Raw genomic sequence first — 14,076 nt, 5'->3', positions numbered from 1 at the left:
ACAAACCGCTCTCTAGTCGTCTCTACGCCGTTTGTAGTCTCTTACGACCACCATGCCTCCTATGTCGGTTGGTCCACACTGCTCTTTTGCAAGGCCTTAATCTGACTTGCGCTAGACGCGACAAGTACACGATACACTCAAAGGCCGTCGTCTGCCAGGATGTTGAGCTCAAGGGTGACATCACAATTGGCTCGGGTGAGTACTTACTACCAGCATCGTACTTGCCGCATCCTGACCGCAAGCCCATAGGCACCATTGTTCACCCAAAGGCTACTATATTCGCAATAGCTGGGCCCATAGTTATTGGCTCGAATAACATCATCGAGGAGGGCGCAATCATTGTCAACCGGCAAGCGTTCTTTATAACTTCCGTTACAACCCAGCCCTCAACGGTATCGGTGTAGTCGGAAAGAAGTCATGCGAATTGGCGACGACAACCTCTTTGAAATAGGCTGCCGTATGTCTCCTCTCCATCGCTCTCTCACCTTACAGACTAACATTGTCGCAGGAGTCGAATCTCCGTCCGTAGGAAACTTCAACACCGTCTCGACGCGCGCGCGGGTACACCACACCGTCCGCTTGGCGTCCTTCTGCGTCGTCGGCGCGGGTTGCCTCGTCGTGCCCACAGAAGACGAGGTGCTTGACGACTACACTGTCATCTACGGGCCCGCCGCGGAACGCCGCAAGTGGACCGGGAGAGGTAAGGTGCAGGAAGCTGATCTCAGGCGGAAACATGCAGAGTACCTGCGCGAAATGCTGCCCAAATTCAATCGGCTACGCCGGGGAGATGGCACATGAGGTATGGTGCATGACGAGGTCGTAGTCATTCAAGTGGTATTCCTAAATTTTCGTAATGTCTTCTCGACTGGTGAAGACCTGCTTTGCAGTGTATTTGGGTGGAACGGTCAACTCGGGCTCCCTTGTAAAAACAAGCACGCATGTTACCGAGCTAGGACCCCTCGTCGTTCTGACTCTCGCCGTAACCGCAATTGAATACACTGCTGTCGATTCTATGAGTCAAAAGTCAAACGGCTGTGTAGGGCAACCTGGAGCATAGAAAGGTTTGCTATAGAGGGGGTGCACCGAAGGTCCGGGTATAATGGGAGCATGATAGTCCACTTGTTTAATTGACATCACCACCGCAAATCACAATCCTCAGGCAATTTACCGACACAGTCGTTTTGCATAGTACGCCTTGTCCTCCTAGCAGGCACATATACACATATGGCGTGTACGCCTCAGTCTCGAGCGGGAGCAGCTGAGAGCTCCTGCTCACCACGTATGTTCTTCGTCCCTCTGAGGGCCTCGATCGCCTCGTTCAACCATGCGTCCTCCGCTCGAATACGCGCACAATCGAAGAGAACCCTGTCCAAGCCGGGGAACAGGTACAGGATACGCTGCGCTGCCTGCGCCGCATGATACGGCTGGAGTGCCTTGTAGCATGTGAGGTGTTTCAGTCCGTGCACAGATATGGGCCGCTCGTTGGGCAGCGGCATTTCCAGCTGGACTGGGAGGCCGAGGGATATGAGGCGAGGGCAGTGAGCCGCAAAGGACGCGAGCGTGTTGGGCGTCAGGCCTATGTCTGTAAGGTTGTGGAAGTCCCAAGCGAATTCCTCGAGTTTTGGCCACGATTGGGCGATTGAATCCATCATACCATCGTCCGCAAGCACAACGACAGAAGGCGTCCGAATGCTGCATTTCTTAAGATCCAGGCAGCTGAGAAGAGATGAAATGATGGTCTTGGCCGAAGGTTCCTCAAGCGGTTGCGATATACCCAAGGCCATGGATGGTTCTTCAGATACGGCCAGCTCTTCAAGGTGAGGAAAGACGACACATGGGAACAGGGAGTAAATGACTTGGTCGTATCTGGTTAACTTCAGCCCCACCTGAACTACCGGGCTTGTTTGCACGGCCCTGAGGGTAGCTACGACGTCGCTTACAGGTCCAATAAGCTCGACTCGGTGCAAGTATGGAAGATGAAATGAAATGTCGCCAAAACCAGATGCCTGAGCAACATTCAGCTTGAGATGATGCAGTTCGGTAAAAGCTGAAAGGGAAAGAAATTGGTTGGGGGTGAGGACAGGTCCATGTTTGGGTGCCCCGCGGAGTCCCGGCAAATTCTCCACCTGCAGTGTCTTCAGCCGCTTCAAGCTGCAGAAGTCATGTGCGATGGGAAGGTAAGAACCTGTATCACTTATGATCAGATGGCACAGACGCGGAACGTCGCGAGACAGTTTGAGGAGGAGCGAGGAGAAGCCTTCCGCGACTCTACGTCCCTCGTCTGGTGAAGGCCTTGGACGGGAACGTCTTATAAGGCGGATACAGATGAAGTCCAACATTGGGCCTATTAACACATCGGGGAATTGTCTTCCCGGTACCCAGACAAAGTGTGTGGCGCGTAGGCGGGGTAAGAGGGGACCACCCAGGAGCTGTGTCAACTGGGAAAAGACTGAAAGATCAACCTCACTTATCGAGTCTTGATAGTCGAGCAGCACCTGAACACGATGAGCATAGTATTTGAAGTGCTCTAGCTCATTGGGCTTGACAGGACGCTCTAGCGCCTTGACGAAAATGAGCCAAGAATGTGTCCTAGTATAATTTGAGCAAACACACCCATTTCCCGTTGATGACATTGATACATGGTATAACATGGAGAAGGGGCATAATTGAATAGATGCTCCTCCAGAGAGCATCCAATGCGTGCTCTTTGAACGCACGGCAGGCCAGGCCACAGTTGAGCACCGATGCCCTATCACTTCCGACTTCGGGAGAAAGAGAGGCGAATATGAGAGCAAGAATGTCGTGGTTATTGAGGGCTGTATGCATTTCACTGTGTAGTATGTAGTCAACTTTGTGGCGGGAGTGCACTTGCCACAGCCGCTTCCAGGCTTGCCTGTGCCACGGGGCTGTGCAGCCGAGTCAAGCTGGCGCCACCGCGGGCTTACTCTGGGCTTACTCAGCCAGTTCGTCCCGCGGTTTGTAATCCCCAAGTCCCCGCTCTCAAAAGGCTTTCGGTTGCCACCCGTCGTCCTCACTAACTTTCACCACCCGTAAGTCGTCTTTCCTTGCTGCTATGCTGCTGCGTTGTCGCTTCCAGCCAGTTTGAGCTGGAAATGCTGCGGGCGCGGGATGGATGCGTCCAGATGTCGTCGGATGACGCTGACTTGGCTTTGCAGAATCTACATTCGTCATGGGTCGCCGTCCCGCTCGCTGCTACCGCTACTGCAAGAACAAGCCGTACCCCAAGTCGCGGTACAACCGTGGTGTCCCTGACCCCAAGGTCGGTCGAAGCAGTTGGACTTGATTTGCGCTGGGAGCCTCATGCGTATGGTATAGATTCGTATCTTCGATCTTGGCCGGAAACGCGCCTCTGTCGACGACTTCCCCTTCTGCGTCCACTTGGTGTCCGACGAGTACGAGCAGCTGTCGAGCGAAGCACTCGAAGCTGCCCGTATTTGCGCCAACAAGTATGTCACCAAGACGGCCGGCAAGGACTCGTTCCATTTGAGGGTCCGCGTGCACCCCTTCCACGTCCTCCGTATCAACAAGATGTTGTCCTGTGCCGGTGCTGATAGGTGCGTAGACGCGGAGTATTGGGCAGGCGGTCGAGATTGACGGTCCGCGTACCTCAGGCTTCAGACCGGTATGCGTGGCGCGTGGGGCAAGCCGTACGGCACTGTCGCCCGTGTCAACATTGGCCAGATCATCCTTTCCATCCGGTGCAAGGACCAGAACGCCCCCGTCGTCATGGAGGCTCTGCGCCGTGCGCGGTACAAGTTCCCTGGTCGCCAGAAGATCATCGTCTCGAAGAAGTGGGGCTTCACGAACGTTGACCGGGAAGATTACCAGAAGCTGAAGGAGGAGAAGCGTGTGATCCAGTGCGTATCTTGCTTATCGTGTACCGCTACAACCCTCACCGCGGACTTAGGGATGGTGCATACGTCAAGTTCATCCGGCCGAAGGGCCCTCTGGAGCAGAACCTGCGTACTCAGCTCGCGGCATGATCTATCTCTGTGTTACCCTGTACCTTACGATATGCAGCATGTATATGATATCCTGCCGTATGGACGAGGTGCCTGGAAACGTAAGTGAGGTGATTGTGTTTGCTCTGCCTTTCGTCTATTTGCATCTTGCCCTATATTCACTACGCCGCTCGATCCTATGAGCGGCGGCTAGGGGAAACGGGGCATAGAAGGATCTTTCGCTTGGACTATTAGGAGGTGTTGGCAGAGCGGGTGCTGATATCTACAACGTTCGTAGTGAGACAGCTCAATAGACGTTGCATTTGGCTACAGAACACGAGTGTATTTATAGCGGAATGAGCGAGCGGGAGTAATGGCCTGTTACGGAGGGCAGCGCGAAAAGAGCGGATGAGGGGTGTCAAAGAAGCTAAGCGCGAAGCGTAATATAAACGGCGTCCGTCCATGCTCCAACATCCGTCCCTGTCATCGCCGCCGCCGTCCTCAAGGCCCTCCACCGTCGTCTGCGCCGTGTCCTCGTCGTAGCACTCGTCGAGCGCGCAGCAGCGACATGCCGTTCTCAAAGTACTTTGAGCCCGCAGGTCCATCGAGCTCGTCCCAACGTCCGAATTCAGACTATGGCTACTACAACGGGGAAGATGACAATGGCAGCCAGGCCGTCGCCGGCGTCGACTCTGCGACGTTTTCTGGCTCAGTGCAATTCCAGATGCCCCAGTTCATGCTGGGAGGCCCGCCGACGCTTGCGTACGGAGGCGGCGCCGAGGTTCTTCCAGCGGGGATGGTGAATGCGCCCGGGTCGCTCGCGTCGTCCTGGTTCAGCAACAACGGCTTCTATGTCGATGAGGATCCGTGAGTGGTTTCGTAATTTCTCTTCTGTTTTCGTCTTATCTTCTGCCAGCGCCTCGAGCTCGCAACCAAAGTCGCAAGCCTATTCATCGCTGGGCCATGGCATGCAACCGCCCCGGCACAGACAGTCAGTCCCGTCCGTGGACACTCGGTCCGTTCTCTTGCCAGAGGACAGGCCACCGCCCGATTCGTCGCCGCCCAGCCCCATGCTCAGACCGTCCTATGACCCCCTTCGCCAGCGCCACCATTCTTACCCCTCGAGCTCTACTGGCGGCAGCCAGGTACCGCTGGACATGCGCGCCCCGTTGGCGACGGTCCTGGGGACGACGATGTTTCCGACGATTCCTATCACCTCGTCTTCGGGCATTGGTCTCCCTCTCTACTCCGCCACAGGCTTCGATCTTCTCTCGCTCTTGGCCCGTGTAGCACAGCGCCCTAATCCCACCATTACCCTCGGACCGGTCGACATGACATGCTCGTTTACTGTAGTCGACGTGCGGCGATACGATTCTCCGATCGTGTATGCGTCCCCGTCCTTCTATGCCTTGACGGGGTACGACGAGCATGAAGTCATCGGCCGCAACTGCCGCTTCCTTCAGGCGCCCGGGGGTCGTCTCGAGAAGGGCGAGGAGCGCAAGTTTACCTCTCCCGAATCTGTCGCCTACCTCAGGAAAAACCTCGTAGCCAATAAGGAATGCCAGACGAGCATCGTCAACTACCGCAAGGATGGCAGTGCATTCATCAACCTGGTCACTGTCATTCCGCTCTACGGAGGCGCGAGCAACAGCCCCGAAGAGCGCGACGAGGTGTTCTACCAGGTCGGCTTCCAGGTTGACCTCACGGACCAGCCGAACGCGATACTACAGAAAGTGAGGGATGGCACGTATGTCGTGAATTACAGCTCCAATGCTATCATACCACCACCTGCTGGGGCTTCGGCCAGACGGATTAGCGGTACCGCCATGCACGCCGTCTCGAAGGAGTTCCGGTCCCTGCTCTCGTCGCAGGCCTTCGTCAATTCCCTGCCATTGACCCTCGACAGCAACGCTCTCGCTTCCACCGGAGGGCCCGGGGACGGCAAATCGGAGGTCGACGGCGCGCACCCGTTGAATCTCGTTCTGCTCGAGGGAACGCCCGACTTCATCCACGTTCTCTCGCTCAAGGGCTCTTTCCTGTATGTCGCACCGGCGGTACGCAAGGTGCTCGGGTATGAGCCTGAAGAGCTCGTAGGGAAGTGTATTTCGGAGTATTGCCATCCGGCGGACGTCGTCCCGCTGATGCGGGAGCTCAAGGAGTCGTCGACTGGGCATCCTGGATCGGCTGCCTCTGAGGGCGCTGGCTCTGCGTCTGGGATGGGTGTTCCGAAGACCGTCGACCTGCTCTTTCGGGCCCAGGCAAAGTGGGGGAGCTGGGTGTGGGTGGAGTGTCGTGGGCGGTTGCATGTGGAGCCTGGGAAGGGTCGCAAGGCGATCGTGCTGAGCGGGAGAGTGAAGGAGCTGCCGCAGCTCAGTTGGGCGGCGGTATCGAAGGCGGGCGGGTTGATGCCTCTGCCTGAGGGTTTGCCGACGTCGCGGTCAGGTGAGGAGGGTTCAAGTTCGGCTCACCGCCATCCGACTCCCGATAAGGAGTTCTGGGGTATGCTGAGCAGCGGTGGTACGTTCCTGGTCGTAAGCGCAGCAGTGAAGGACATCTTGGGCTGGAGCGTGGGCGAGATGATTGGGCGGCCCGTCGGCGACTTGGTCGTGACGGCGGATGGGGAGAGAGACGAGGACATGGTGAGAGTCGTGGAAGGCTCGGTGGGAAGGACGGCGGTTAACGAACGGGAGGACCCGGTGAGCGTTGGATGCTGGATGAAGAAGAAGGACGGAGGTTCGTTTAGGGTGACGGTCGTTGTCTATCGGTCGCAAGCTCCCCAGGGCTCGTCTCTAGCGTCTGCGTTCTGGGACGATTCCGCTCGGCGTGCGTCCCGTCCTGTCGTCTGCCAGGTCAAGGTCGACGATGGTTCAGTGCCGAAGGCCAGGTCGACGGTTCACCCACCAAACGAGAACGTGTTTGCGGAGCTGACGACGGCGACGAGTTGGCAGTACGAGCTGCAGCAGCTCAAGTTTGCCAACCAGGGTATGATGGAGGAGATCGAGGCGTTGGAGGCCGAGTTGAAGAGTCAAAGCATTCCGGTCTCTTCGCCGGAGAGCGAGCGGAGGGATAGTCTAAGCGGACAATCGTCGCGGTCATCGTCAAGTGGGGCTCCTGCGATCTATGAACACGTCCGATTGCCTTCGAAGCGCTCGGTAGAGATGATCGACGAGCAACCCGAGCAGCCCTATTCATGGACTCCGACAATGCCCTATCAGCAACAGCGACCGTCATACACATCGTCAGCTCATCCTCATCCACACCCGCATTATACATCAAATGTCCGAGCAGAGACCGGCCACGGGTTCTGAGCACGAGAGGGTCGGGAGAGCAGCAAGTAAGATTATACGTTACCTAATATTCACAGACGGTCTGTATGACAATTCGTTCCATCCAGTACACTAGCATATACGGCATATTGTATCATACCTTGTCATTTGTTTTTTTTGGTAGCTCTAGTCGAATAGAAATTATGTAGCCTATACGAACTACGAAATGTGCATAGGGTCTACAGGTGCAGCGTCAAGGAGAATGTGAGCAACATACGCCAATGGATGCGGGATGAAATATCTTTTTTATTCTCTGAAGTATTTCCCGACGGTTGGACGTGCTCGGCCGGTTGTGCGCGGCCACAGAGCTCCTCCTCAGACCGGGCTATGGATAGTCCGCCACGGCTTGGGAGGTCCCGCATGGACCAGACGCGTTCCACGTGATTGCTTCTAGACTTGAATGCGGGGCAAAGGAATGGATTGGACAGCGCGCCCCGGCTAGTGTCTGCTGCACTGTCTAGCCTTGTCAAATACGCCCCGCTTCTGCTCATACATGACCCTCGCTTCCCCGCATTCCCTCTCGTCTCCCCGCCTTGCTTGCCCCCGCTGAAGACGTGCCGCTCGTTCGCCAGCCATGTCCGCCACTTTCCGCATAACGCCCGCCCTATGGGACAGGATACACCACTTTGCGTCCTTTCCCCAGACAGGAGGTCCGTCTCAGCGGTCTGTGCGCATCGGTAGTCACTAATTGGCACGCACAGTATCCCTCCAGCAAATGGTCCTGTTCGGACAGAATCCCAACCAGGGGACATTGCTCCGGGCGAGTCAGTTCTTAGCAGGTGCGTACGTGCAACGGGCATGGTCATCTAACCATCTGACGGTATTCGTGCTATGGAGCAGAGGAGCTTCCGGTTCGCCTAGCGCATCGCGTTGCAGAGCTCGATGCGCTCCCACACAACCTATCCGCCATGCCGTCCATCAACAAAGTGAAGAACTGGTACGCTCAGTCGTTCGAGGTTCGTCCACATACCCCCTCTGGCTCCGTTCTTTCTGCCGTTGTATTCGCATGCTGACAGTTCCTCTGCAGGAGCTAATTAACTTCCCTCGCATCAACCTGTCGCCCGAACTCAGACGCGCGCTGCATCAAAAGCCCGACGACAAGCACCTTCCAGAATCGACTCCGAACCCCTCACTATCCTATCACGGTGACGACTTGTACGAGGGCGCCAATATTGCGTTCGGGGATTCGTACGGCTCGCAGCATAGTAACGGGAATGGGGAGGGCGGCGTGTCAAACAAGTTAAAGCTCAGGGTACCGATGGCGCGCAGGTGCGTTACCACTGTTTCTCATCCCGAGGCGATTCTGACTCGGCTTTCAGGTACTATGCTCGTACGACGCGCACAGAGTGGCCTCCCGAGGTTCGCGACTACAACTACCGCTTCACAAAAACGCTCGAAGCCATCAAGCGGCGGCACGACCCCACCGTGACCACGGTTGCACAAGGTGTCTTGGAGTGGAAGCGCAGCCAAAATGCCAAGAACATTGGATATGACATGCAGTCTTGGTTGGACCGGTTCTACCTAAGCCGTATCGGCATTCGGTTTCTGATTGGACAACGTGAGTGCGGCTTCTCTTTTCATCGCAAATATCCCTGACCGCGTTCGCGGATTCGTAGACATCGCACTGAACACGCATCAACCGCATCCAGACTACGTCGGTATCATCTGTATAAGATCGGTGAGTGGTTCCTTGTTATACGTAGAGCGCCCGCTGACGTATTTTCAGAACGTTCATGACATTGTCCGCGAAGCGATCGAGAACGCGCGTTTCGTTTGCGAGGAACACTACGGCCTCTTCAAGGGCCCTCCCGTGGAACTCATCTGCCCGAAAGACCTCCACTTCGCCTACGTCCCCGGCCATCTTTCACACATCGTCTTCGAGCTCCTCAAGAACTCCTTGCGTGCCGTCGTCGAGCGGTTTGGCGTGGACCGCGAAGACAGCTACCCGCCAATCAAGGTGATTGTCGTCGAGGGTAAGGAAGACATCACGATCAAGATCAGCGATGAGGGTGGAGGTATTCCGAGGAGTGCCATTCCGTTGATTTGGACGTACATGTACACAACTATGGAGGGTCAGCTCGACCCGGACTTCCAAGCGAGCGATTTCCGGGCGCCCATGGCAGGCTTCGGGTATGGATTGCCGCTCTCCAGACTGGTGAGTACGATAGCACGGTCGCTTGCGAGTTTGTGGCTGAATGATGTATCTTCAGTATGCTCGCTACTTCGGCGGCGACTTACGGTTGATCTCGATGGACGGCTTCGGGACAGATGTTTATATTCATTTGAATCGTCTCTCAAGTAGTCGGGAACCGTTGCCTTAGCTCTGTGTATTGTTAACAGCTTCGGATTGCCTGTGACGAACAAAAGTCTCCGTCCTCAGCGCAGAGAAAAGTACGGACTGATCTTATTGAGGGGAGCATTGACCTACAAGAAAGGAGAATGTAATAACCCCTCCCTGTGAAATGCTAAATCGTATAAACGTGCCGCAAGGGCATCGGCAGGGACGGGGCCGGTCTCACAGTACTCATCATCATTTTCCAATTTATTATAATACTCGGCAGCGCCTGCCAGGTGCGCGACCCTGCAGCACAGCGCGTGGATGCGCAAATATGTCGGGTTGGGAAGCGCGAGGCGCTCGTTGGTACTTTCGAAAGTAACGACCTCATTCGGCAGAAGCCTTAAGAGCTCCTCCTGAGGAGATACGACTTCGTACTGATTAGGGACGTCCTAGAACCAAGCTGGTTACAAAGCATGTGAACGTATACGACTGCGTTGGACGTACCGTGGCTTCGAACCAGATCTGAAGGGCGTCAAACTCACTGTGCATGGTTGGGTCCAAAGTCAGCACATTGTCGAGAAGGTGGATGCGATCTCCCAGGAGTTGGTCTTTGATTGATGGGTAGCCAAATCTTTCAAGAACAGCCCAAACGCGAGACGCATATTCCAACTAGAATATTTGTCGAGATTAATGAAGGATGAAAGAAACTACCGCAAGGTCTGACCTTTTCGTTGTCGGAGAAGTCTCTGTTAGTCGACTCCGGGAAGATGTGGGCGCACTGCGTTTTCACTGGTTTCAACGACTTATCTGCTTTGCTTGCATCGCTATAAAGTTCAACGTTCTTCGTAAGAACACATCGATAGTTGTCTCGTACCAGAGCCTATGAATATGGGTCAGAGGCTGGATTGCGTCACGACAGTCTGGACGTACCCATTTCTTGGCGGTGTGATGATTCTTCGGGTACGTAAACTCTTCCTGTCTGCTCTCTAGCTCGCGTTTAATCACTTCCTGACGAAAGTCAAATGGTGGCCTTGAGGGGTGCTTAGAAGGCGATGGAGTCCGTCCCCTGTTGCCGCGGACTGGAAATGATGAGTTAAGTGACACAGATCAACGTCAAGATTTACGGGACACAGAAAGCAGGCTTACAACTCTTGATAAAATACTGATTGTAGTATTCGCCAATCTCAATTCTTTTTGTCCTCTCCCCGGCGACAATGTCTGCTACAACACGTGCCAACGCATAGTCTTCGTGCTGCTGGGCCAGCACGTCGATCAAATGGCCCGCGATACGAATGTTCATCAAGGTTATTGCCAGGGAACTATTCCCGGGTGCCTGTGCTTGCTCTTGCAGTATCTCCTGCTCAATCTGACGGCAGTAGCTGTAGGCATGTGTAGCAGTCGGACTCGGATGGACAAAGTCGTCACTTAGGGGAACTGGGCCGGGTTCCAGGAGCATATTGGCCACAAAAGGTCAACGTGGGAGGCGTGGTCTCAACAGGGCGTCTTACAGCTGACTGCAAAACGATAGGGCTCTCCGGACTTGAGCCCGAGATGGAGGCAGTGCAGCACGTGACAACCAAACCAACCAAAAAGGGTAAGTAATGAGACACCTTTCCCAATGCTCTGGTCAAGCTCTGGTTGTTTAGCCTTCATCCTTCCTCGACGCGAGTATGAGCAACCGGCGACATATACCAGAAGAACAAAAGCAACTCATTATCACTATGTCTCATCACATGGCCCCTGTCGGAAATTTCCAAATCGCCTTACGAGGCCTTGCAAGGCTTCCCAATGCGGCAAGGGCGGACCGCCTTATGAAACATCAGTAAACCTTGCCATGGACCTTGCCATGGACCTTACAACGGCATTGCCACGGTCTTGCCGGGTGGCAGCACGGGGATACCTGTCGTGTATGGCATTACCAAAAATGGAATGCTGGATTCCAAAGTGCGCACATGAGGATTCGAACCTGGACCGGTTCAAATATTGAATGCAATGGTACCTATGTAGTAAACAGACGCAATAACCACTCTGCCAGAGAGCTGATACTAAGTTTGATACTTAGTATAATATATCGTAATAGTGGTCGAGGACTTTCCACTCCCCATGTTCCATGTCTGCATAGGAACAAATATATAAGTGATATAAGTAATATACAATATCAAGGAGACAACGAGCAAGACAGAAACGATGAAGAAAGCGAGAAAACTGGTGGCTATAGTGAAAGTACTGGCCATGGGTGCCTTGCCATGCAACGATAGCCATCTGAGCCATGTCCCTCGCTTGCCATATAGGGACATGCGTGGGAAGGTCGTTGCCATTGGCTGGCAGGCCGTGGTAACGCCGGTCCCTTGGAAGGCAGTTTCCGAATTTCCGACACCAAAAGATATTGCAAACAGTACAGAAATCAGTCTCAAGACTGTACGGAAAGTAATTCAGCTCTGGCGCACAATGGGGCAAGTCGTACGGCGTCCTCTACAAGCCGGCCGTCCTTGTGAACTACTTGGCGCTGAGGTGTCGGTATGTGATGAATTCTATCTACTTTGTTTTGGAGATTCTAAACGATGGACTTTAGTACCTCAAGGCACTAGTAGAGCGAACACCAGACTTATACCTGACAGAACTACGCCAGATGTTGCGGGAGGGATGCGACGTGGATGTGGATGAGACCACAATATCAAGATCCCTAAAGCGTCAAGGATATACCCGGAAAAAGGTGTGTGAGATCGCGAAATAATAACTCTGGTTTGCGCTAATATCAGCAGGTCAGTCGAATTGCAATCGAACGAGATGAAGAACGATGGGTGCAGTATCAAATCGAGGTGGGCGAGCATTATCGGCCGGATATGCTCATATTCCTGGATGAATCTGCAATCGGCATACTACGAAGAGGACCATGGCTTGGGCTCCAGAGGGTGATAGAGCACGTCGATGGGATTTCTTCGGTCGGGGTAAAAAGTGCATTGTTGATTTGCTCGTAGATTCATGCTCAGTCTCTTTGCCAGACATTTGATACTACCTGCTATTTCCCTCGACGGTGTGCTACACCTCGACATCCTGACCTGCTCATGGACTGTGGAGGAGTTCCAGCTCTACATCGACATGTTATTGGATAACATGAGCCCGTTCCCTCAGAGCAATTCCGTCCTGGTAATGGATAATGCCAGCACTCATCATTTTGAAGGGCTTCGAGACATTGTGGAGGCTCGGTTAGCTAGTCCGACCACTTGACATCAACCCGACTCTAACCTTTCGAGCAGCGGTTGTCGGCTCCTATACCTACCCATATGGAACGGACGCTGGGCCGGCCTAGCGATGCTCGCGGGAATTACCAACGGCACGCTTAACTGACCATCTGGGGGTGGGCCTACGCGCACGCTGAGGCATACCTTGGCACGCGCCGACCCGCCATTCTCGCACCCCGGCCCCCCGCGGGCGATTTCGTCCCGCCGGGCCTGGCAGGCAGAGATCGCGCATCGATGGGGTCCGAAACTCATGCGATCGGTCCGGGGGATCTTGCTACCCCCTATTCCACCACCCGCGATCCTGTTTTGTTAAGCACCGAACCCCCCAATGTCCACCGTTCCCCCTCCACCGATCTCCGTCGGGTTGCAGCCTGGCTCCGTCGACCATCGATGGGGTCTGAAACTCATGCGATTGGTCTGGGGTTTCCTCCTACCCCCTATTTGAGCACCCCTGATTCTGTTTCATTAAGCACTGGAGTCCTCAAAGTCCACCGTTCACCCTCCACCATTATCACCTGGCAGGTCGACTTAATTAAAATGGCTGTAGACTACAAATGAATGCAGGCGGGTTAAACTGACAAACCAAGACATTTGGAAGAGTGGTGATTAAAATGCGAAGCACAAGATGTGAACAAAGGGGCAAAGGGACACTTCAATCAGAACAGAACAAGATAAGAAAAGAAAGCTATTTAGAGCTCTGAGCTGCACCCTCCTCCATACCATTCTCCAACTCAAACTCCCTGTATATCTTGTTGTCTATTTTCCTCTGCTTCTTCTCCTTGAGCTTTACCCATTTGTTCTTCTTGTTGTCCTCCTTCTTGAATGCCATCTCCTTCCTGTGGTTAATCAAATAATCCCTCTGACCATGGGCCAGGTGCGCTTCCTTTGCCTCCCGCCGCTCAAGCTTGTCCTTCTTGGTAATCCTGCGCTTCGGAGGAGGTCCACCACGCTGGTGGCTGGCTTGGATGGAACGGATAACCGTCTCCAAGTCATCATCAGCCAGCCAAGCACAATTGAGGTCGATGAGCTTGTCAGCATCGACAAGGGTGTTGGCATCGGTTGGGAGATCCGCCTTGTCAAGGTACCGTGTCTGATCGACACAGGCCCAGTGGAGACGGCTGTACTTGATACCCACTTTATGCTGTTCCTTTGTCAGAGCGAGGGAGATGTAACAGTCAAGACAAGGAGCTCACCAATACTTGAGTTGTAGCCTGAGGGCGTAACACGATAATTGGGCGGCGATGCTCCGCAAACGAGTTGAGCTCATC

The 14,076-nt window shown here is 54.3% G+C and overlaps 8 protein-coding genes across 8 annotated transcripts; 5 read left to right on the top strand and 3 right to left on the bottom strand.

Annotated features, from left to right (window-relative positions):
- Window positions 1-52: 52 nt before the first annotated feature.
- Window positions 53-1,033, top strand: GLOTRDRAFT_140478 (trimeric LpxA-like protein; the record flags this gene model as incomplete). The annotated part of the gene is made up of 5 exons (XM_007871014.1): window positions 53-63; window positions 116-195; window positions 250-355; window positions 405-457; window positions 509-1,033. The coding sequence occupies 5 exons, from the start codon at window positions 53-55 to the stop codon at window positions 796-798; spliced, it is 540 nt and encodes a 179-aa protein (XP_007869205.1). The 3' UTR covers window positions 799-1,033.
- A 205-nt stretch (window positions 1,034-1,238) lies between these two features.
- Window positions 1,239-2,833, bottom strand: GLOTRDRAFT_140477 (uncharacterized protein; the record flags this gene model as incomplete). The annotated part of the gene is made up of 2 exons (XM_007871013.1): window positions 2,614-2,833; window positions 1,239-2,561 (listed from the first exon to the last, which is right to left on the bottom strand). The coding sequence occupies exons 1-2, from the start codon at window positions 2,824-2,826 to the stop codon at window positions 1,239-1,241; spliced, it is 1,536 nt and encodes a 511-aa protein (XP_007869204.1). The 5' UTR covers window positions 2,827-2,833.
- A 139-nt stretch (window positions 2,834-2,972) lies between these two features.
- Window positions 2,973-4,443, top strand: GLOTRDRAFT_112126 (ribosomal protein L10e). Its single transcript, XM_007871012.1, has 6 exons — window positions 2,973-3,050; window positions 3,177-3,280; window positions 3,337-3,575; window positions 3,633-3,878; window positions 3,929-4,084; window positions 4,261-4,443. The coding sequence occupies exons 2-5, from the start codon at window positions 3,191-3,193 to the stop codon at window positions 4,002-4,004; spliced, it is 651 nt and encodes a 216-aa protein (XP_007869203.1). The 5' UTR covers window positions 2,973-3,050; window positions 3,177-3,190; the 3' UTR covers window positions 4,005-4,084; window positions 4,261-4,443.
- An 87-nt stretch (window positions 4,444-4,530) lies between these two features.
- Window positions 4,531-6,313, top strand: GLOTRDRAFT_47843 (uncharacterized protein; the record flags this gene model as incomplete). The annotated part of the gene is made up of 2 exons (XM_007871004.1): window positions 4,531-4,829; window positions 4,879-6,313. Coding segments are annotated over 2 exons (1,734 nt in total), but the record flags the coding sequence as incomplete, so codon positions are not given.
- A 1,422-nt stretch (window positions 6,314-7,735) lies between these two features.
- GLOTRDRAFT_112124 (mitochondrial pyruvate dehydrogenase) lies at window positions 7,736-9,791 on the top strand. The gene is made up of 8 exons (XM_007871011.1): window positions 7,736-7,938; window positions 7,990-8,067; window positions 8,129-8,244; window positions 8,316-8,557; window positions 8,608-8,846; window positions 8,905-8,966; window positions 9,015-9,443; window positions 9,499-9,791. Exons 1-8 carry the CDS (start codon window positions 7,863-7,865, stop codon window positions 9,607-9,609), a joined length of 1,353 nt encoding a protein of 450 aa, XP_007869202.1. The 5' UTR covers window positions 7,736-7,862; the 3' UTR covers window positions 9,610-9,791.
- GLOTRDRAFT_140473 (uncharacterized protein) lies at window positions 9,713-11,022 on the bottom strand (the record flags this gene model as incomplete). Its single annotated transcript, XM_007871010.1, has 5 exons — window positions 9,713-10,015; window positions 10,071-10,235; window positions 10,291-10,446; window positions 10,497-10,645; window positions 10,713-11,022. 5 exons carry the CDS (start codon window positions 11,020-11,022, stop codon window positions 9,713-9,715), a joined length of 1,083 nt encoding a protein of 360 aa, XP_007869201.1.
- Window positions 11,023-12,572: 1,550 nt separating this feature from the next.
- Window positions 12,573-12,767, top strand: GLOTRDRAFT_20614 (uncharacterized protein; the record flags this gene model as incomplete). Its single annotated transcript, XM_007870956.1, has 1 exon — window positions 12,573-12,767. A coding segment is annotated over one exon (195 nt), but the record flags the coding sequence as incomplete, so codon positions are not given.
- A 726-nt stretch (window positions 12,768-13,493) lies between these two features.
- On the bottom strand, window positions 13,494-14,050 carry GLOTRDRAFT_132118 (uncharacterized protein; the record flags this gene model as incomplete). The annotated part of the gene is made up of 2 exons (XM_007871009.1): window positions 13,494-13,942; window positions 14,002-14,050. Coding segments are annotated over 2 exons (498 nt in total), but the record flags the coding sequence as incomplete, so codon positions are not given.
- Between the last annotated feature and the right edge of the window lie 26 nt (window positions 14,051-14,076).

This window comes from Gloeophyllum trabeum, assembly GCF_000344685.1.
Source record: "Gloeophyllum trabeum ATCC 11539 unplaced genomic scaffold GLOTRscaffold_00013, whole genome shotgun sequence".
NCBI lineage: Eukaryota > Fungi > Basidiomycota > Agaricomycetes > Gloeophyllales > Gloeophyllaceae > Gloeophyllum > Gloeophyllum trabeum.
The sequence above is the reverse complement of the archived record's forward strand: the minus strand, read 5'-3'. Positions and strand labels throughout refer to the sequence as shown.

Excerpts from the sequence above, each read along its gene's own strand:
- GLOTRDRAFT_112124 (XM_007871011.1), top strand. The coding sequence starts at position 7,863 with ATGTCCGCCACTTTCCGCATAACGCCCGCCCTATGGGACAGGATACAC. Across the intron at positions 8,245-8,315 it reads GGTACGCTCAGTCGTTCGAG|GAGCTAATTAACTTCCCTCG; the intron begins GTTCGTCCACAT and ends GTTCCTCTGCAG. Across the intron at positions 8,967-9,014 it reads GTATCATCTGTATAAGATCG|AACGTTCATGACATTGTCCG; the intron begins GTGAGTGGTTCC and ends ACGTATTTTCAG.
- GLOTRDRAFT_112126 (XM_007871012.1), top strand. The coding sequence starts at position 3,191 with ATGGGTCGCCGTCCCGCTCGCTGCTACCGCTACTGCAAGAACAAGCCG. Across the intron at positions 3,281-3,336 it reads GTGGTGTCCCTGACCCCAAG|ATTCGTATCTTCGATCTTGG; the intron begins GTCGGTCGAAGC and ends CGTATGGTATAG. Across the intron at positions 3,576-3,632 it reads TCCTGTGCCGGTGCTGATAG|GCTTCAGACCGGTATGCGTG; the intron begins GTGCGTAGACGC and ends CGCGTACCTCAG.